This window comes from Hyposmocoma kahamanoa, unplaced genomic scaffold (genome assembly GCF_003589595.1).
Source record: "Hyposmocoma kahamanoa isolate Upper Pololo Valley unplaced genomic scaffold, ASM358959v1 192, whole genome shotgun sequence".
In the NCBI taxonomy this organism is placed as follows: domain Eukaryota; kingdom Metazoa; phylum Arthropoda; class Insecta; order Lepidoptera; family Cosmopterigidae; genus Hyposmocoma; species Hyposmocoma kahamanoa.
In genome coordinates, this window is record NW_020653719.1 from 3,048,930 (window position 1) to 3,071,107 (window position 22,178).

Below are 22,178 nucleotides of genomic sequence, written 5' to 3' on the forward strand. Positions count from 1 at the left end.
GTTGACAGTGAATCGGTGGGGCGAAGTGGATCACGCTCACATTGACGAAACTAGTAGAGATACCCGCCATGTCTTACAAGTCTGATACCCCCCCCCGCGCGCAACACTTTCTCAGCCAGTGCACGCGCGACTGTGTTGAAGTATCAACGTGTTTTAATTTATTTTAGTGCAACGTGTGCGAATTATTTGCAAAAGTAAGTTACTTTTTTGTTTGTATTTTTCAAATTACCATAAATTTTCGAAATATTACAATGCTACTATTTGAATTTGTTATTGTGCTTTATTATAAGGTAAACAAAACTGTAAAATCTCTGTTTTTGACACGTGATTGCTTGATACTTTTTTAAAACGGGGCTTTGGTCAACAGTGGATATAGTGGATCAGGTACTCAGTAGGTCACGATCCACTGAGTACCAGATCCATTATATTGACGATGTCACTTAAGGCGATGCATCATCAAATTAAAAAAATCCATTAGCTGTGTATATTCTATGCAATAATAATTAAGCGAAATACCGTCTAACGAATGCATTTATGTATAATTTTTGCTGTTTATTTATTAATGAAATAGAAGTAAAATACCTATATTCTGATTACAGAATGGTGAGAAAGAAAGCAGCTAACCAAGCGAGAAAAATTGGTAATCATACGGATGACCAAATGAGAAAGGCTTTAGATGCTATTCAAAGTGGGAAAAGTATTAGGCACGTCTCCAAAGAATTCAATATTCCTTTCACTACTTTACAAAGATACCGAAGCAAGGAGGTAAATAATGTAATTTAGTCCTAGCTTTAGTATTTAGCTTTTATTGTATTTTTATGCCTTGCTTCCTATATGAATAAATTGTACTTTTTTAGGTGGCAAATGATAATGGGAATCCCATTCGGTTAACACCTAACTACTCGGTGAGAAAAACATTCACGAATGAGCAAGAACAGGCCTTACGCGATTATTTTGAAAAGTGCACGTTGCTATTTTATGGTTTGACTTCTAAAGATTGCCGTAAAGTAGCTTACGAGATGGCAAAGCACAATAATGTGAGCGTTCCTGTTAATTGGGAACGAGATAAAATGGCTGGACTAGACTGGCTCAGAGGATTTCGGGAACGATTCCCGGATATGTCACTCCGCAAACCAGAAAATTGCAGTTTAGCGAGAGCCACGGCTTTCAATAAGGAAACTGTCAAAAAATTTTTTGACAACCTGGAAAATGTGATTAGTCGCAACCCTGCCTTCGCTGATGGCACTCGCATTTTTAATTTGGATGAGACCGCGACGTCCACTGTGCAGAAAAATCCTAAAGTTATGGCTCCAAAGGGAAGAAGGAACATATGCAAAGTTTCTAGTGGCGAAAAAGGAACGCTGGTCACAACGTGTAACATTATAGGTGCTGGAGGACAGGCGCTTCCTCCCGCTATAGTGTTCCCGAGAAAGAACATAAACCCTCGCATGAAAATAGGAACACCTCCCGGCTCGTTAATTTTAGCATCACCGTCTGGTTGGATGAACAGCGAACTGTTTGTAGAGGTGATGAAGCACTTTATTCAACGGTCGGCATCTTCAAAGAATTTCCCATCAATTCTAATCATGGACAACCATGAGTCTCACCTTTCAATCGAAGTTCTCGATTTAGCTAAGGAATCCGGCGTTACTTTGCTGACATTACACCCACACACTTCGGCAAAACTTCAGCCTCTAGATGTTGGCATTTACGCACAATTCAAAACTTTTTATGCGTCGGCAATGGAGTCGTGGATGATGCGTAATCCTGGGCATCCTGTCACTATTTATGACGTTGGCAGTCTTATAGGACAGGCTTTCGAAAAGTCTATGACGCCGGTAAACATACGGAAATCATTCATGAAAACCGGAATATATCCGTTCGATAGACATATATTCTCAGAAGACGATTTTATGCCGAGCAGTGTGACCGACAGGCCTGAAGTTCTGGAGATAGCAGGTACCTACAGTAATTAAACAAATAACCTTATTAATACTCCGTACGTATACCTATCTATTCAGAAACTTTCTTTCAGGGCCACCATGGCTATCTTATACTTATACTAGGTACTTACTATTTTGCAGGCCCTTCTACCATTAGAGGCGACGAACTGAAAGCTTCCAATGAAGTGACAATCGATGAAGACGAGAGAAATGTTTCAAGTGAAATATCAGATATTTGGTCACGCCGGGATGTAGATACTCCAAGTCCTTCTATAATAGACGCCCTCCTAGAATCCATTGAACACCAATCGACTGTACCAACTGAAGAAGCCGTTGCAGAGTTTGTTAGATTACCGTCTACTAATGAAATCTCACAAGTCAATTTACTTTCCATTCCCCTACCTCTGTCTAATCTTCAAGCTGCTCAATCTTCAACAAATAGATTAACATCTGGAAACACCTGCGTCAGCTCATCTGTGACTTCCAAAATCTTCACACCTACACCGCTTGTTACGCCAGAACAGTTTCGAAAGCCTTTCAAAGCGGCAGCAAGAAGTGGAAAACGGAAGCCGAGGAGATTGGGGAGAAGCCTTATTGCAACTGATACGCCAGAAAAGGAGGAGATCAAGAGCTACAAAAAAGCTATTAAAAGGAAGAAAGAGCGTAAAGCCAAAGACAAAAAGTATGTTCGAAAAGTTTTAAAGAGTGATTCTGAAGAAGATGGTGAAGTTATGTTAGGCGATGACTCAGCAGATGATGATAATTGGTTGGACGATGAAGAAAACCAAGAAAACATTATAACAGAAGAGTTGCTGGTGAATCCTTTAACAGAATTGCCAAGAGAGGGACAATATGTTGTGGTCCAATTCGCGTCAAAAAAACAGCAAGTGTTTTATGTCGCCAAAGTGTTAGAAGAAAGGAACAATGAGCTTGAATTCTACGTAAGTTATTTGCGGTACAGAAAAGGGCAATTCACAATGCCAAACGCCCCAGACTTGGCTTATGTTAAAGAAGATAATATAAAGATGATACTGCCAAACCCTACCTTAAATGGTAGTACTGCTCGGCAGCAGTCTTACCTTACTTTTGGTGTTAACCTCAATGGTCTTAACATCCGCTGATTATTTAGGTAGTCTTTCTAAATAATGAGAATAAATTTCTTTGGTACAGTGAGCACGTCAAGCTTGACACTTAAGATTTAAATTCAACTCTAAGGCGGTTAAATCCAAAGTGTCTACAAGATTGATGTGACTGTAGGTACTAAGGTACAAAAAGTGAGACTGAATAGATAAACATAATTTACGATGATGATAATTTTTATCGTATGTAAGGCATACCAAATACAACCTCGTAAATTTATTTTTAACTTTGTGAAAAATTATTTTTAAATTACCTAAACGAAAGACTTATGCAAGTACTAAGTACCTAAGCAAAAATAATTGTGATATTAACTATTACAAATGTTAACTTTAAGTTACAACAGCCATCTATCTATCTCATGATGCTACACAAATAAATATGAAGCGCATAGCAAAATGTCTCAACCTTTATTAATTTTTAAACATTTTTAATGGACAAACTAGATTAGCACTGGCTGTAGCTACTGACTGACATAAAAGTTCCTTTATCTCTAATATTAAGATATTTAGTAAGCACAGCACCTTAACAATAACTCATCAGATTTCCTTTACCTTTATTATCTCTAATAATAAGATACTTCATTAAAGCGGCACCTTAACAAAACTCACGAGTTCATTAGTTTGAAGTTGTTATTTTAATTACGATTATGAAGAAGTCACTGTATTTTCACATTTGCTTAAATGATATTATTCAGTGATATAATAAACAAATTAAAAAGAAAAACTAATAATTATGTAGGCACACTGTAAAGGGAATAATATATTTAAATTTTGTTTGTTCTGGGTGTTATAAGTTACGAGAAGAGAAACAGCAGATTGTTTTATTTTTGTTAATGGTTAATATAATAAGTTGATTCGAGTATGAAATGTGTTTCATTTCCTCTGAATAACTCTATGATCTACTGTAGACCATGAGGTGATCCAGTCTGCATACACCCTTGCACACAGTGGATCAATTCTTTTTTTTAAAAAAAGGGCGCTTTCCGCTGTTAATTTAAATGACGAGTCTTAAAATTACTATTCGTATCGAGAGTTCGATAATTACACTATACATCAACCAATTTTTAAGTAATTCTGACTGATAGTTTCAGAGTTATCGATGGCCAAAAAAAAGTGATCCACTGACAACCACTTGACCCTACTTATTCGTTTGTCTTTTTTATAATAAAATTCATTACAATATAATTACGTACGATTAGGTACTTCTCATTTACACATTGTTTTAAGTAACAATACTGATGTTTTAGTATCTACGTTTTTCGAGTCGATAACATCTCACTAACTGCGTGAACATGCTCTTGTAATGTAATGTTCAAAAGCGAGCATTACTGGCGGTGAGCCGAATATTCGCTGCATAACATTCGGTACCCTAGTTCGCCGGGAGCATTCGCCTGTAATGTAACAATCTGTTTAGATTGTAAGGCTGCGACTCCGCCAGATATGGCCTGCGAGTACGCGCGAGTGCCTTTGAATGCCCGCGAGTGTCTTTGAATGCCCGCGAGTGCCTTTGAGAGCCATTGAGTGCTGTTGAGCACCTTTGAGTGGAAGGCACTCGCCGGTTCTCAAAGGCACGTGCTGGCACTCAAAGGCACTCGCGGGCACTCAAACGGACTCAAAGGCACTCAAGACACTCGCGGGCACTAAAACACACTCAAAGGCACTGCTACTAAATTGTATCAATGTTCACAATTGAGCTTAAAAATATATAGGAAATGAAACTATTTTTCCGGATATACTTTGTTTTACTAAATATAAATAATAAACCATGATTAAAAATATTTATCCATGTTTTTAGGTAAATATCGAGTAAAAATGGATAAATATCCATATTTGTCTTTCTATTGAGTATTTATCCCGATGATATTTATCCACGGCCCAGCCCGATTCAGATAGGTACTTATCATCACTGAGCATATAACCTATCATTAGACGCCGCGCGTGTCGTGTTGAGTGCGCGTCTAACGCTTGTCATGCGACACGGAATTGTTCGGAGTACCTAGAGTTGGGTCATGGAAAAATTTCCATTTTGAAAAAAATATTTTCAGAAAAATAAATATTTTTCATGTCATTTTCCAAGAATTTTCCACATTTGACGTTGACACCTGTCAAAAGTTGAAGTTACTGAACGAAAACGATGAGTCGTTAAAAAGTTTTTTCCCTACTTATGAAATCATTTTAAATATCGTTTTTCTTTAGGTGGCTTTTAGCTAGTGAAATTATAAGTTTATTTTATAATTTCACGCTAAATAAAACTTCAAAAGATATTTCTAAACGTAGAATACAATATGAGCCTTTGAAATTATATTTTTCGAATTTTTTGGGAATATTTCCGGAATATCCGCTATTTCAAATGTTTCGGAAAATTACTATAATGAAAGGTGAGCTCGAAACTGTTTACATTAATGAACATTTAACTGTAAAAAATAAGCAGTTACTTATTAAATAGTTGTAAAAGTGAAAGCTAAAGACTGTATTTATAAATTTGTGTGTGTCGCGACGTTCGCGATATCTAGATGTAAATAGATATGGCAACATTGGATGAAGAAACTTATTGGATTGTCGATGGTAAGTCGATAGAACCCGCTTCTGTGTGCCAGAGAAAGTTGGAGGAGGTTAATAAACTTCCTCGAGAAGTGTTGAGTTCATCTATTCTAGAAGGAGACAAGGAAAGCTAAGTAGCCTAGATTATTGCCTAAGTATTCTAGATTAATGTTGACAAATTATTAATCCATAGTTCAATATACTTGCAATATAATATCATTTGTAATCCATGCCCGAGGTGCCGGTAGGCCCTATAATACTATATAATATCTCGGCTGTTATCTAATGTTAGCTAGTAGAGGGCGGCCTGTATAAGGATTAAAGTAAAGTGGCTGCCAACTAAGTAAGAGGTAGGCAGGTACTCTAAAATTGATCGAGGGTGCTATAATGTCAAAGTCAAAGTCAAAGTCAAAGATTATTTATTCCATAGGTAAAATAAATTTACACTTGAAATCGTCACATTTAAGCTACTGCTCGTTCACTACGCTGACCTCCCTGAGAAGAACGAGCAAGAAACTCTAGGGATTGCTCTTTTCAAATAAACTTAAATGCTATGGAATACACTTTGAATCAAATTTGTGTGGATTCTGGAGCCATGTCGTCTTTCCATACATCTTTATCTAACACGCAGTCTTCAATTTTGTAATATGATTTTTCGATCAAAATATTTTTAATGTAGTTTTTCAACTTATAATTACTAGGAGTACTAATTGGGAATCGACTTATTAAATTCGTCTGTCAATCTCTTCCTGTGAAAGTGACACAACAAACACTATGGACGGACAGCCAAATCGTGATTGAATGGTGTAAATCCAGTAAACTCTTACCACCGTTTGTATCAAAGAGAGTCCAAGAAATAAAACAAAATAAAGAACTCACTATCAGGTATGGTCCCTCCGAGCTGAACCCTGCCGATGTAGGAATGAAGCCATCAAGATCAGCAGAAGTCAAACGTGAATGGCTAATTGGTCCACAGTTTTTGTCACAGAAACCCGACACTTGGCCGAATTCGTCCGAAACCACCACTTCCTTGTCAGTACAGAATAACTTACCAAAGGAAGCAGAACTAAATGAAGTTGACATGAGTCAAATACCAGATTTAGAACAAAAAGATGAAACAAATACCGAAACTAAAAATCAGGAGAAAGAAATTATCGCAAACAATAAAATCAAAGAATTAAGAAAGCTGCAAGTCAAACATTTCCCGGAAGAACTAGAAGGAAAAGAAACACATTTAAAAAAAAACTTAAAATTGTTTATTGACGTAGATGGTATTCTCAGATGCAGAGGTCGTCTTAACAACACAGGCTGGCCGTATGACAAACGTTATCCCGTTCTCATCCCTATAGAATGCGACCATACTAACAAAATTATCATACAAACACATAACGACAATTATCACGTTGGAGCTAACCATACACTCAGTATTATCCGTCAAAAATTTTGGATTCCACAAGGCAAACGCCAAATTCAAAAAGTCATAAGAAAATGTCCCAGTTGCGTTAAACACGGAGGCGGTCCATATAAATTGCCACCTACACCAGCTTTGCCACCGGAAAGGGTAAACTATTTATCACCTTTCACTTTCACCGGTGTTGACTATTTGGGTCCTCTACAAATTAAAACTGCGAACGGCACAAATAAATGCTGGATTGCACTTTTTACCTGTCTGGCGGTAAGAGCCGTACACCTGGAAGTCGTCCAAGACTTAACATCAGAAGAAGGACTACTTGCTTTAAGGCGTATGATTTCGATTAGAGGTTTACCACAAGTTATCATCTCGGATAATGCTACGAATTTTAAACTCCCCTCAGAGATATTGTCAAGCCAAATGTGCATCAAGAATAAGATGAAGTGGCGTTTTATACCACAGTTAGCACCGTGGTTCGGAGGATTTTACGAACGATTAGTATGTATCGTTAAAGAATGCTTGAAGAAAACCTTGCAAAAACATTTACTTACAAATAGTCAATTAATTACAATTTTAAAAGAAATAGAAGCAGTTGTTAATTCACGTCCTCTCACTTGCGTTGACTCAGAACTGACATATATTCTTAAACCGTCAGATTTCCTGACTATGGGGAGATGCATAACTGTGAAAGCATCACACGAAGATACTCCATTTCAGATTACTACTACGAAGTCCGATCTCGTAAATAGTTGGAAAAGAGGTTTGATAATTCTTGACGAGTTCAAAGATATGTTCATAAATCGTTATCTAATAAGCCTACGCGAAAGATATGGACACTCTCCCAAAGAACCTAAAGTTACATCAAAAATTACTCCAAAGGAAGGACAAGTAGTACAAATTAAAGGAAACTCTAAAAATCGTGAAAATTGGCAAGTAGGGAGAATTAGTTCATTACCAAAGGGAGCCGACGTTTTATGTAGGGTAGCAAAGATCAAAATAGGGAATAAAGAATATATAAGATCACTAGTGCATGTGTACCCACTTGATGTAGAAGACAACAGCGAATATACGAAGACGACTAATGATACACCAAATTACGACATACAGAATATACCCGAAGTTAATACTGAACATTTAGAAATAGAAACTTCAGACACCCATAACACAAAGAATCTGGAACAAGAAAGTGTTAGGAAAGTGCGAGAGTCAGACATAAAGTTAAAAGAGAATTTTGGTAAAGATGACACTTATAAATACATAATTGATGACAATGAGTTACAAAAAGACTTTGATGAGACTGAAAGTTCTAAGGAAGATGAAACAATCCTGCAAAGGCGCGGCGCAGCGAAGAAAGCTCTCGAAAAAATTAGAGAGTGGACACGCTGTCCCTAGTTTCTAGGTCTCTTGTCTCTAGTCCCGGGCGGGAGTGTCGCGACGTTCTCGCGAATGCGATATCTAGATGTAAATATGTAAATAGATATGGCAACACTGGATGAAGAAGCTTATTGGATTGTCGATGGTAAGTCGATACAACCCGCTAATTCTGTGTGTCAGAGAAAGTTGGAGGAGGTTAATAAACTTCCTCGAGAAGTGTTGAGTTCATCTATTCTAGAAGGAGACAAGGATAGCTAAGTAGCCTAGATTATTGCCTAAGTATTCTAGATTAATGTTGACAAATTATCAATCCATAGTTCAATATACTTGCAATATAATATTATTTGTAACCCATGCCCGACGTGCCGGTAGGCCTTATAATACTATATAATATCTCGGCTGTTATCTCATGTTAGCTAATAGAGGGCGGCCTGTATAAGGATTAAAGTAAAGTGGCTGCCAACTAATTAAGAGGTAGGAAGGTACCCTAACATTGATCGGGGGTGCTATGATGTGAGTTAATAATGACATAAGTATAGACCCTAACATTGATCGGGGGTGCTATAATGTAAGGTGACAATGAGAGAAGTATAGACCCTAACATTGATCGGGGGTGCTATGATGTGAGTTAATAATGATATAAGTATAGACCCTGACATTGATCGGGGGTGCTATAATGTAAGGTAACAATGAGATAAGTATAGACCCTAACATTGATCGGGGGTGCTATGATGTAAGCTATTGATGAGTTAAGTATAGACCCTAACATTGATTGGAGGTGCTATGGTGTAAGCTAACGATGACATAAGTATAAACCCTAACATTGATTGGGGATGCTATGATGTAGGCTAAGAATGAGCTAAGTATAGACCCTAACATTGATCGGGGGTGCTATGACGAATATAAATAATGAGTTGAGTATGTACCTTACGATAGAACAAAGGGTCCATCGAACAAGGAAACCGTTGTTGAAGGCCAGCGGGTCCCATGACTCCAGCCAGTAGTAGGTCTTAATAGATATACTGAAATTTATGTGAAACTTCACTGGAAGAGGGAGGGTTCTGCTGGTTAAGGCTAGTGATTCTCAGGTTATTAGGGACTCTATATGCATGTAGAGTCATAATCGATTTATACTTACAGACGGAAGCCACTAGTTGCCATTTAATGCAGATTGTCACTGCACTGTATGGAGCGAAGCAGATAAAGGGGCAAGAATAATTTGGACCCAAGAATATTTCTAGATTTCAGGTATGACTTTAATACTCTTATCCATTCGGGATTGTATCAAACACACCCTCATAGACATACAAGGTATGATCCCGACAGTTGCTATTTATACGGACTTCTCTAAAGCTTTTGATAGGGTACCTCATGACATTCTAATTGGCAAGCTGAGGCAATATGGTGTTTGTGGTGAGTTGCTGGATTGGTTTACATCATACCTTTGCAATCGCCAACAACACGTGGCTTTAAAAGAGTACAAATCAATGGTTTTTGATGCTGGTTCGAGAGTTCCTCAGGGATCACATATCGGTACGTGGCTTTTCAATTTGTTCATAAACGACATACCCTCTGTTGTTAATAATAACCAAGTATTTCTTTTTGCAGACGACTTTAAACTATGTAAAACAGTTAAAACTCTGGAGGATAGTTTGTTATTGCAGAATGATTTGGACAACATCCTTGACTGGTGTCAATGTAACGATATGTCACTTAATAGTAGGAAATGTTTTCTTATCAAATTTACTCGTAAACATGACGTAATTGCCACGGTTTACAATATTGATGGTTAAGTTCTGGAGGAATGCAATAAAATACGCGACTTGGGCGTTACTTTTGATAGTAAGCTTACTTTTCTACCACATCTCGATAAAGTGATAGCCAAATCTTCCAAACTGCTTGGTTTCATCATGAGAAATGGTAAAGTTTTTAAAAATCCCAGTACGAAAAAACTATTTACAACGCATATGTAAGAAGTACTCCAGAATATTGCAGTATTGTGTGGTCGCCACACTATGCAGTGCACCAGTTACGAATGGAACGTATACAGAAGAGATTCTTGTGGCATCTTACAAACACATGTAGAAAGCTTAATGAACTCCCAACCTATTTAGGTAAACTAGGGCATTTCAAAATGGAGAGGATGAGCAGGAGATGGATTTAACTGACCACAGACGTATGTTAGGCCTGGTTTTCACGTATAAAACCCTGAGAAACGAAATAGATTGCCTCCTCTTTTACAGTTATTTAAAATCCGCGTCTCAAACCGGATGCCGCGTCACCCGATCGCACTACTCCATCAGCCGCCTTCTAGGACCAACCTTAAGTATCACTCCGCTATCGCTAGATTGTCAAGAAGCATTAACGCGCTTGATCAAACAATAGATATGTTCAACGATTCGCTCCATGTTTTTAAATCTAAAATACGAATGAATCCATTTGGGCGTAACTCATAATGTTTATTTTATTCTATATATCTAGATATATCTTTACTTAATATAAATTAGAATATTTTTTTTTGTTTATATTCCATTTGGGTATAAATGTCATTGCTTAAATTTTCTTTTTGTTTTCTTTGCATGTTGTGGCACCTACAGGTAGTGCAATTAGAATTAAATGTATTTTTAAGTCTTCATTATTCCCTAGATTTATTGTATCTACCACTGGCTGTCCTTAAATAAATAAATAAAAAACTGCCGGATTTATGCACGAAAAGCCGAAAATGCACCGTATATTCTAATATTCTGCGAAGAAGATCTAAAAAAGATAATTTAATTATGTATTCAGCTCTAATAAATTGTCATAGTAATAGTAATGGAATCACTTGTTCAAATTGTTATACAGTTTAACTTCGTCTTTGTTACACGTTTCATACGTACATCATAATAATACATACACATATTAATTTGCACTACACAAACACAACCTCCTCGGTTATAACCCAATTATATTATTTTTACCTTTTGTTAAACATAATGCCGCTGTTTTATTCTAGCGCATTTAAAAATGAAACTCGCATATCTTACTTGAACGTTGTCGTTTTTAAGCCAGATGTAAACATAAATCATAACAATTTATTCCCAAATGTATCATTATTGCTTAAAGGCACAGATTTCATAAAGACATCGGTCATAAACTAAATATTTTCTATCAAAATGTTCGTCGAACTAAAACATTAGATTGTTATAATTATTAATACAAAGATCGAACACTCAGAAAAAACACTCAGAAAAAATTCCTTCGATCCGGTCGGATTCGAACCGACGTCTTCTTGCATACCGCCAGGACTGGTAGCTGTAAAGGTACTAACTGGGTGATAAATCTGTCAAAGATTTCTCATAGATGGCGCTACGACTAAAAAGTCGTTGAAAAACCAAGTACAAAGACACGACGCAAGCACAGAAAAATTCGTGAGGTCCGTTGGTTCGTTCCGTGGCTTAGTTGGTATAGCGTCTGGCACGGTATGCAAGAAGACGTCGGTTCGAATCCGACCGGATCGAAGGAATTTTTTCTGAGTGCTTTTTCTGAGTGTTCGATCTTTGTATTAATAATTATAACAAACTAGTGGAGTAATTTCACAAAAAATAATTGAATATCAATTCAATAAAAATTTAATTAAAACATTAGAATTTTACAATAACTTGCTTAACGTGGACCATGATATTCTTCTATTAACAGAGACTTGGCTAAACGACAGTGTTTTAGATTCCGAACTATCAGATCACAGATATGAGATATTCCGCTGCGATCGCGGATCGAACGGAGGTGGGGTTATGATCATGTGCAACCGAAGACTGAGCGTGCGCGCTCGTATCGAATGGCAACACGATCACATAGAATGCGCATGGGTCGCCGTGGACGGTCGAACAATAGGCTTAAAACAAGATCTGCATATAGCATTGGCTTACATGGCGCTGGGGCATTTGTTACCCTCTCGACTGCGTACACTTGATTACCGGCGTGGCTAGTAAGGTCACTGATGATTTGTTTATATTTGTAGGCGATTTCAATTTATTTAATATAGCGTGGATTCCCATTCCCATCGGGGCCGACACATTTAAAAAAGGGAGCGTTGATCTTCAAAATTCAGGAATACACTGAGGCTCGTATTCCAGAACTCTCCTCAATGCTCAAGTCAGGACTTGAGCAGACTTGAGTATGATTTCAAGCACTGGAAATACGACCCTAATGGCAAGGACTTGGGTATGATTTTCAGTTCTCACTGCAATACTCAAGTCCTGACTTGAGTATTGAGTAGAGTTCTGGAATACGACTCTTAATAAATTTCTTGGGGCTTCATCAAAGTAAGACATTCACAAACACCTAATACAGGAAATACATTAGGTCTTTTCTTCAGCAACTTTGACGTGGACATACGCACCTCATTTTTCGCATTTGTAAAAGAGGACGTTCATAACACTACTCTTATTCTTGATGCGAGTGATTTATTAGTGAGTCGTTTGTCAAAGTATCCTAGGAAGAAATTCTTATTTTATAAGGCGAACTATGATGTCATTAATATGGAACTTAGCAATGTTGATTTGATGGAATTGCTTTCATCTGGTGCGATTGACGAGTCCATTGATAGCTTTTACTCTGTTTTATATGGCATCATTGATAAGTGTGTTCCTATTAAATATACTAATCGGCTGAACCAATATCCAGTACCTATGGTACAATCGTGCGCTTGTTCGCTTATTAAACGAAAAAATTAATGTTCATCGTCGATGGAAGCGCTATGGTAATCAACTGGACTACGATACTTTTTCTTTATTAAGAAAAAGGATGAAGATTATGCAAAGCGAATGTTATCAAAAATATATATTACGTTGCCAGGATAACATCAAATCTAACCCTAAATGACTTTGGTCGTCCATTAGCTTTAAAGGCAAGCGTAACACAGGTTATCCAGGTTCAATGACATACGAGTGTAGGCAGTTGGTGGACGGCGATACTATTTGCTCCGCATTCAATAATTATTTCGAGAAAATGTTTATTCCTCCAGCAAACCAAATGAGGAGCAACCTTCAGTTAGTACTCGTGATTTAATACATTCTTTATCGGTCTCTCAAAATGAAATTTCTAGGCTGCTTTCTGCGCTTGATGTTAGGAATTCTGCTGGTAGTAATCAGATCCCGCCTTCATTTATAAATAAATGCGCCGTGTCTCTCTTTTCCTTTGAGTATAATTTTTGGCCGTTCTTTATCAAATGGAGTTTTTCCCTTAAAGTAGAAAGAAGCCCATATTGTTCCTATTCACAAAAAGGAGTCAAAATGCGGAATAGAGAATTACCAACCAATATCCATTTAGAATGTTTTTGTAAAATGTTTAGAAAGGGTCGTTTACAAAAGTATTTATTCCATCTTAAAATAGAGTAGGTATACCTGATGAGCAGCATGGTTTTGTAGAAGGACGATCAACAGTCTCAAATTTACGCATTTATATGTATAAGTGGCTTACGCCGGTATATGGGTACTCATTTTCAGGTTGATTTGGTCTACACGGACTTCGACTTTGACACGCTTTCGACTGCGTAGATCACATTATACTTTTGCAGAAGCTTTTTCAGCTGGGAATACGGAGACCTATACAGATGGATTAAATCGTATATTTCGAATAGGAAACAAGTGACTTCATCAGTATACCTTCTAGCGTATCACAAGGCTCACTACTCGGTCCTTTATTCTACATGGCTTTTATTAGTGAGATTAGCTCCTGTTTTAAGTATGCAAAATTTTTACTATATGCTGATGACACAAAAATTTATATGACGGTCAAATCTTGAGAAGATTGCCTAAAACTGCAAGAAAATTTAAGTCTGCTCTAGCAGTATTACGTTACTAACATAATTACTGTTAACGCAGCAAAGTGTATGCATGTATAGTTCACAAGATGCAAAAAAGGCTTTGAAAATGATTTCAAATTGAATAACACATTTGTAAGCAAGGTGGATGTCGTAAAGGATTTAGGTGTTTATTTGGACTCAAAAGTAACATTCGCTAATCATTTTGAGCACATAACCAACAAGGCATATAAAAATTTGGGGTTCATTTTTAGAGTAACCAAGGATTTCAGGAAAGTTTCCTGTATGAAAGTGTTGTACTGTGCATATGTTCGAAGCATTCTTGAATACTGCTGCACTATTTGGAACCCACAGTATATTCGATACGAATACGCTATCCAACGCGTGCAAATAAAATTCATAAAATATTTAAATTTTCGTACTAATAACATACTGAACGATTACAGGGAGTCGTGTAGTAAACATGGCCTCACTACACTTAGGGATAGACGTCGTATGCAAGAGATGGCTGTTTGTTACGATATATATTCAGGAAAATTAGATTGTTCAGAATTAGTTATTAGGAGAATGAGCTTAAAAGCTCTTAGGAAAAGGTCACGGCATACGCAGCTTTTTCTGATACCGCTTGTACGCACAAATTACGAGACTAACGACATGACCGTGAGATTGCCTAAAACATACAACAAGTATTTTTTTGACATTGACCTGTTTTCTGTGTCTAGAACTACATTTAAAACTGCTTTGCTTGGTAACATCAGAGGTATAAATAAATTAATTCAACAATTTAAAAATATGTATTTATTTCTCATTATATTAATTAATATAATTTATTTGAATTTAACTCAATTATTATAATTGAACCATTTTACTTCAACTTATTTTCTTAAACAGTTTTATTTGCAACGATGTCGTGCGCCATGTAAGCCGAGTTGCAAGCACTTACGATGCGAGCAGTTTCTTTCTTTGTTACTTTTACCTGGCTAGCACATTCTTTGAGGAAATAGGGGGAGGCGAACCAGACTCTCACGCTCCATCACATATACACACATGTGCCTACACAGACCCATACACGACAATTTATATCAGTAATTTACAGTTAGTTAAGAACTCAGTTTTTATTGTACCAATTTAAATGTATTTTTCTACCCAATGTTGTAATCATAATATCACATATATTGTATACATATTCAGTTTCTGTGATCGGCTTTTGTACTGCTAATTTATTTGTCAAATAAGTTTAAGAATGCTGTTGAAACTTTGTTCATTGAATAACTGCCTCCGTGACGGAACGGTTACCATGCCGTACTGCCACGCAGAGGTCCCAGGTTCGATTCCCGGGCCAGGAGAAATATTTGTATGGCCTACGTTTATTTCTCTCGTGAGTTTGGGTGTAATTTGTGGTTGTCTATGTGTGTGTGTCTATGGCATCCGCGATACAGGGTTTCTCTAGCGCGGGGCTATGTTGAGTGTGTGCGTAAAAAAAAAGAAAAAATAAAATTACCGTACAAACAATAGAAGTACGTACATACCATAGCCTAGAGGTATTTAAAAAAAATCTTATGTACACACGCCAGCACATCAAGCTACACATTGACGTATCTTGTTCCGTTGCACTGAAGGCGATTGTCGAACAAAAATGTGTAGTCTGATGTGCCGTTGTCCGTACATACGTTTTCCATCCTCTAAGGTACGTACGTACATACTTAAGTATATCTTAAAGGATGGAAAAAAAAAATAAAGGCAGTATACCCCTTAGTGCATTTGTACCCTAACATATTATTTATCATATATCATTTAAACTGCCTCCGTGGCCGAACGGTTACCATACCGCACTGCCACGCAGAGGTCCCCGGGTTCGATTCCCGGGCCGGGAGAAATATTTGTATGGCCTACATTTATTTCTCTCGTGAGTTTGGGTGTAATTTGTGGTTGTCTATGTGTGTGTCCATGGCACCCGCGACACAGGGTTTCCCTAGTGCGGGGCTATGTTGAGAAAAATAATAATAATATCATCCATTGACATTATGTTTGAAATTCTAATCTTGTGATCATTGACTTACAAATAAATGGACGACGGGTCTAATACAAAAACCACGAAAGAAATGTTCGAATAGGTTGACTTGGGTCAACCTATTCGAAATTTAAATTGTAATGTCATCGCAGTATCGCGCTGTCAGTCGAATAAATGAAGACTAAAGCGGAGTTTCGCGCTCTGTATACGATTTTAGCGCCTTACAAGTGCGGACACTTTTTAGCGCGGACCCGACGTCCATATAATTGTAAGTCAATGCTTGTGATGTTGATGACATGAAATAAATGATCCTATTCTATTTTGCACTTTGCCCTAAAGTGTTGAACGACACTTTAAATGTCAATAATCATTGATCGGAATATTTTCCAAAAAAGAATAATGTACCAAGACTTGGCTGTATGGTGTAAAACCTTTGCCTTTTCCTTTATGGAAAGAAGAAAAAAAAATGATCGGAATATTTGACATTTGTCTTCTCTCTGTTGATTATTTTCAAAATATAAACTTATAAAAATTGTGGTTTTTTTCATAGCGCGATTGCTTTTGTGAATTTATCAGTAGAAAACTCTTGCTATTGTAAAATGGCGAAAAGCGATTCAGTTGTAGAGTTTGATAATGTTAATGGTTTTCCTTTGTATCTAAAAGTCGATTCACGTAGTGGTTCTCCAAAGTCGAAATATTTTACAATATCATATAAAACGAAGGAAAATAAGTCAAATTGGCCCTTGCTGCCGTTGTTTTTGGCTTTATTTTTCAATGTTATTGCTATGTGCTACATAACCATAAGTGTAACAACGATTGTAGTGATTATAATTGTACTGACTTTCTTGCTGTTCTTTTATATGACACGCTGTGTTCAGTCAGGTTTGTACCACCGGTCTTTGGTTCTAACACATATTTGATGATATATGTTTACCAAGGTTTTAAAAAATTAAGATTGTATATACCTATCCATTTAATTAAGTAAATTTTGCCATAATTCTACTTCAGAAAGCCTTCTTGTAATACCAACTGTGGGAATCCAAAGCTCAATAAAGTATGTGTATGGCAGAGAGAACAACTTCATACCCTGGTCATGTGTAGATGATGTCATTATCAATGAAGTTATTAAGCTGGTAAGATTATAAATCCTTATTTAAACATGACATAAATCATGAATAAGCATTTTCATTAAATGCTTCCGTGGCCGAACGGTTGTCTGGACTGCCACGCGGAGGACCCAGGTTCAATTCCCAGGCCGGGGAAATATTTGTATGGCCTACATTTATTTCTCTCGTGAGTTTGGGTGTAATTTGTGGTTGTATATTTGTGTCTATGGCACCTGCGAACCAAGGCTTCCCTAGTGCAGGGCTATGTTGAGTGTGTGCATTATTATTATTTGCTTTTTATTTTCAGGCATCTGTGCCATTAAAGTAGAATAGGATCATTTATTTCATGTTATCAACATCACAAGATTACAATTTCAAACATGTCAATGGATGATATGATTGTCATTAATATGAACAATTGTAGTTAACATAAATACCAATCAGTATAACTAAAAATATAAGTACACACTATATATTTTCAAAATTTAATGATGCCCATTAAATATTGTTTATTTCTTAGAAATCAGTTCCTATATAATTTATTATCAATAAAAAGAGTTAGTTGGATATAAAACATTTTGTCGTTTGTAGCACTTCAGATTTGCAGGTAGGTGTTCGCAGAATCAGGGACCTATGACTCAAGGGTTTTTTGTTACATTGTCATCATATGCCATCTGGGCAAAGTTAATTTATATTCAATGTGTTTAAAAATGGAAACAAGAAATATTCGCTGTCTATTGAGAACATGATAGTAATATAAAGTAAAAAGTTGCTAGAACAAACGTGAAAGAGAAAAGATAGACATAAAGGAGGAAAGATTAATTTCTTTGAGGTAAACTCACAATCTTCTAACTAGATTTTTCCTGAATCTCTATAGTATTACTATTCTAGTATATGATATTTTGGTTAAAGGAGAGAAACAACTTGTAAATCTACTACTAGATAGAATATAATATTTTTATAGTGATATATTTACACAAAACAGCTAGGCAGTCAGATGGTCCACTTGATTGAGTGGTTCTGTCACCTAATTTGTGTCATTCACAAGTCTGCAGGTGGTTTTAGTACACTTAGGGTCGTATTTTAGAACTCTATTCAATGCTCAAGTCAGGATTGCACTGGCAACACAAGCACTGGAAATACGACTCTAATGGCAGGAACTTGAGTATTATTTCGAGTGCTTTAAACCATACTCAAATCCTGACTTGAGCATTGAGTAGAGTTCTAGAATACGACCCTCAATATTGTTTATGTATTGTGGGTAGTGTAAGTATAAAATGTGTGTTGGTATCATTGGTTCTGGGAATTTATTGGACACAATCTTCGCTTCAAACCTGCCATGGATCCTGCGCCTTTAGGGATATCCCAATGGGGCACCAGGAATACAGACAATATAGATACAGGGTTATCAACTCTATGTGACATCAGAGCCTAAAATGCGTGTCTGGGTGGCTCCGTCCTAAATAGCCATTACACACATAACATTACAGCCATTACACCCTGTGAGCATGGCAGAGTTAACACTCTCATATTGCACCAGTGGCCCTTGACAAGACACGCTACAGGTGTTTAGTGCTCATGTGTGTAAAAATTAATGGTATATGCTAATGACTGATTGACTAATTAAACCTTGGGTTTGATAACCTTTTGGAGTTGGCACTCGGAAGTATTGGTTCAGTCCTAGAGCATTCTGTGCCGATGTGTTAGCACTGGCAGCCTAGGTGCCTTACATCGACCAAACTGACACCCTTGGAACATGAGATTTTGAGTCTCATGTGCCTGTGACTGCGCTAGCTCGTCTTCTTCTCATCTTTCCCGTCAATCTGAAACAAAACTTCCCTGTTTTCTGGTAAAAACTGTAGCATCAGTAAATATTAATATTTAAATTTGCCTAAATACTACTCATTGTATTATCTTTATATTACAGAACAGAGTACTGTACTACCTCACTATATTGGTGAAGACAAATTACAATAATCCAGAAAATGAGGCAATCAAACTAATACCATTATTCAAGGTATGCTGCAATTAGAAATTAGTATCATAGTATATGTAAATAATAAGACAAGTATTCAAGGAAGAAGAAGACAAACATTCAAACTCCTCCCTGTTCGGTGCGTCAATGCCTACACTTCGTTCAGAGCAGAGTTGTCACATTAATATTTTAGTTGAAGGTATTCATCACAATATTCTCGCTGTATTGAAATAACCTTTGTCAAGTCGGTACTTACATTTTTGATGTTTTTTATACCAACATCGCTTATTAGTATCTCGATCATTGGAGGACGATAATGAAATACGAGTTTGAAATACGATAATTAAATATGAGAATTTTCATAACGATAATTAAAAAGTTTCAAATTTGACAACAAACATTTTTTAAACACCGAACGAACTCGACAATTCTATAATGAAAGGTTGCGCTATGCAACCGCGTAGTGTAACGGGAGTGCCGCGCGACACAGGCGGGCGCGAGTCTATGCGAATGTATGTTGCGCCTGTCCGTACAAAGCGTGCACAAATACAAGCCGCACTGCTACGTTTGTGTGACACTACTACGTCTTTACTGACCTATATCAAACTTGTGTATGCTGAGAATAAAATCTAGTGATTAACAACGAGTGGTCTATGTCTTCAACTTTTAGAAATTAGAATATATAATGTAAAGCAAAATGAAAGAGCCTTTATTTACTGACAGTTGTAACAAAAAAATACATAAATTAACACATACATATAGTGCTTAAATAATTATTTATTTTCATTTTCTATCTATTCTCAATCTACAACCTGCAGTAAGTTCGTCTCAAGGCTCTCTTGCTATTTGTGATTTGTTATTTGGATGGCATTGTTGATAATAATGCCATCAAATTATTAACTTAAGAATTATTCTGTTTCAGTACACAAAACCAAGATTAATGATGCTGGAGAGAATATACTCGGAACTTCAAACATTGTTAATGGAGGCTCCAGTTGTAGATGCAGGCATGGGCTCTGGTGACATTGGATAAATCAAATATTTATTTAGAGGTATTTGAACTAATAGAGTGGGCAATATTTGCTGTGCAATAATTTGATAATTAGTAGAACGTGTAGATATTGAAAATATTTTTTTATTATGTAGCAATTGAAGATAGACTGGTAGGAGCAATTATTTACAGTTTGTCTTTTTTGAAGATGGGAGTAAAATGACATTTGTAGGGTTACCAATTTTCATAAAATTTTAAATATTATATTAGTATTGTGAAAGACGATGAAATTTTGCCAAAAATTGCTGAATTGTGAATGTTACGAAACTAATGATTACTATAGTCGTCACCAAATAAGAGGTCAAATTTGACAGCTAAAGAAGGCGATAGTATGTAACTTTGAAATTAATCAACGAAACAATAAACAAACAATTATTAGCATAATTGTGTTTAAAAAAAAAATCATAAATTTTATTGAAACATATAACGTGACAAAACACATTTGAAGTACTGTTTTCGCACCAAATCCAAAATAAAATGTAATTTTAAGTTACTCCGAAATGTCCTGAAAACAGTTACGTCCTCAAGCTATTTTTTCTTAAATTAATTTCACCTAGTCTTTCGACTTCTCGGAAAAAATATTGACTTATTTATTTTATTGATGAACATATTATTTACACTAAATTCTCGTAATAAACCATTTATGAATGTTATAAAATCAAAGGAATTGGATACAGTTCATTGGAATGTGGGACAATTTTACGAAAATAAGAGAATTGCTACAGAATTGCAAGGAATTCTATAAATGAAATTGATTTTAACTGAATTGCACGATTTGGCCTATTAGGCCCCTTGAACAACAATCAAAGGAAAAATAATCTAAACAATCACAAACTCCTAAAATTTTTAATCGATTTCTCGTGAAAATCGTATAATGTGATTACCGATATGATTAGTCCACATCCCTATTCGCGTCACGATGACAAGTGTAAAATTTGGCCTCTTATTTGGTGACGACTATAATTGCGTTATTGCCTTCTTTATTCTTATTTTGACAGATGACCTACTAATATCGAGATCAATTTTTATTCATATACATTTTAACAATAATAACCGGATTTGAGTCGAAATATGCGACTTAATGATTTTAATTTTGTTCTAAATTACTCGTTTTACTTTTTTACTCCTGTTGTTTTTTATTATTTTCTATTAAATGGAGTATTTCTGGTGAGGTTTATCTTCTTGCCCTGATTACAGTTATTACCATGACATAATAACATTGATTAAAATATGTCAGAGTTGATAAATTTGCCGAAAAACATGATATGCCCAAAACAGCGCTTCGAAAAGTAATGCAATATCATAAAACTTTCCCGTAAAAGTAACATTATCGTGTAATACACAGACATATTATATCTAGATAAACGCCGCAAGTACAGCAATTTGTATGAAAACCAAGCGTGCCACATTTTTAGTGCCTACTGTGACGTCACAAGAACAATTTAGTGATGAAACCTCCTTCCGCTCGCTCTAAATCGCTTGACTGAACGGAATTTTCATTTCATTTCAAGAATACGAAAGAAGAATAATAAGTAAACACTCGTATTCCATTCAATTTATCGATTCTAAATAGAATAATTTTTGTCCAAGTATTTGTTGATTACAAGCAGTCGTAATATTAATATATTAGAAAAATACTAGAATAAGATAGTTAAGTCCTTTATTTTACTTGTTTTAAAAAAATGTTGATTACTTAAAAAAATGAAGACTTTAATTTTTAATCCATTTTGTACGAATAAATCGTACGTGTCTGTTATTAATTTAAGGTCGTAAACATTATGCTTCCTTTACAATAAATTTAGTGTACATCACGCACTCAGCGGA

At 36.1% G+C, this 22,178-nt stretch overlaps 2 protein-coding genes across 2 annotated transcripts; both read left to right on the forward strand.

Moving 5' to 3' along the window:
- Positions 1–456: 456 nt before the first annotated feature.
- LOC113226651 lies at positions 457–3,064 on the forward strand. The gene is made up of 2 exons (XM_026459369.1): positions 457–1,959; positions 2,085–3,064. The coding sequence occupies exons 1-2, from the start codon at positions 1,020–1,022 to the stop codon at positions 3,062–3,064; spliced, it is 1,920 nt and encodes a 639-aa protein (XP_026315154.1). The 5' UTR covers positions 457–1,019.
- A 13,757-nt stretch (positions 3,065–16,821) lies between these two features.
- On the forward strand, positions 16,822–20,545 carry LOC113226652 (phosphatidylinositol N-acetylglucosaminyltransferase subunit H-like). The gene is made up of 4 exons (XM_026459371.1): positions 16,822–17,104; positions 17,231–17,355; positions 19,256–19,345; positions 20,226–20,545. Exons 1-4 carry the CDS (start codon positions 16,822–16,824, stop codon positions 20,334–20,336), a joined length of 609 nt encoding a protein of 202 aa, XP_026315156.1. The 3' UTR covers positions 20,337–20,545.
- Positions 20,546–22,178: the final 1,633 nt, after the last annotated feature.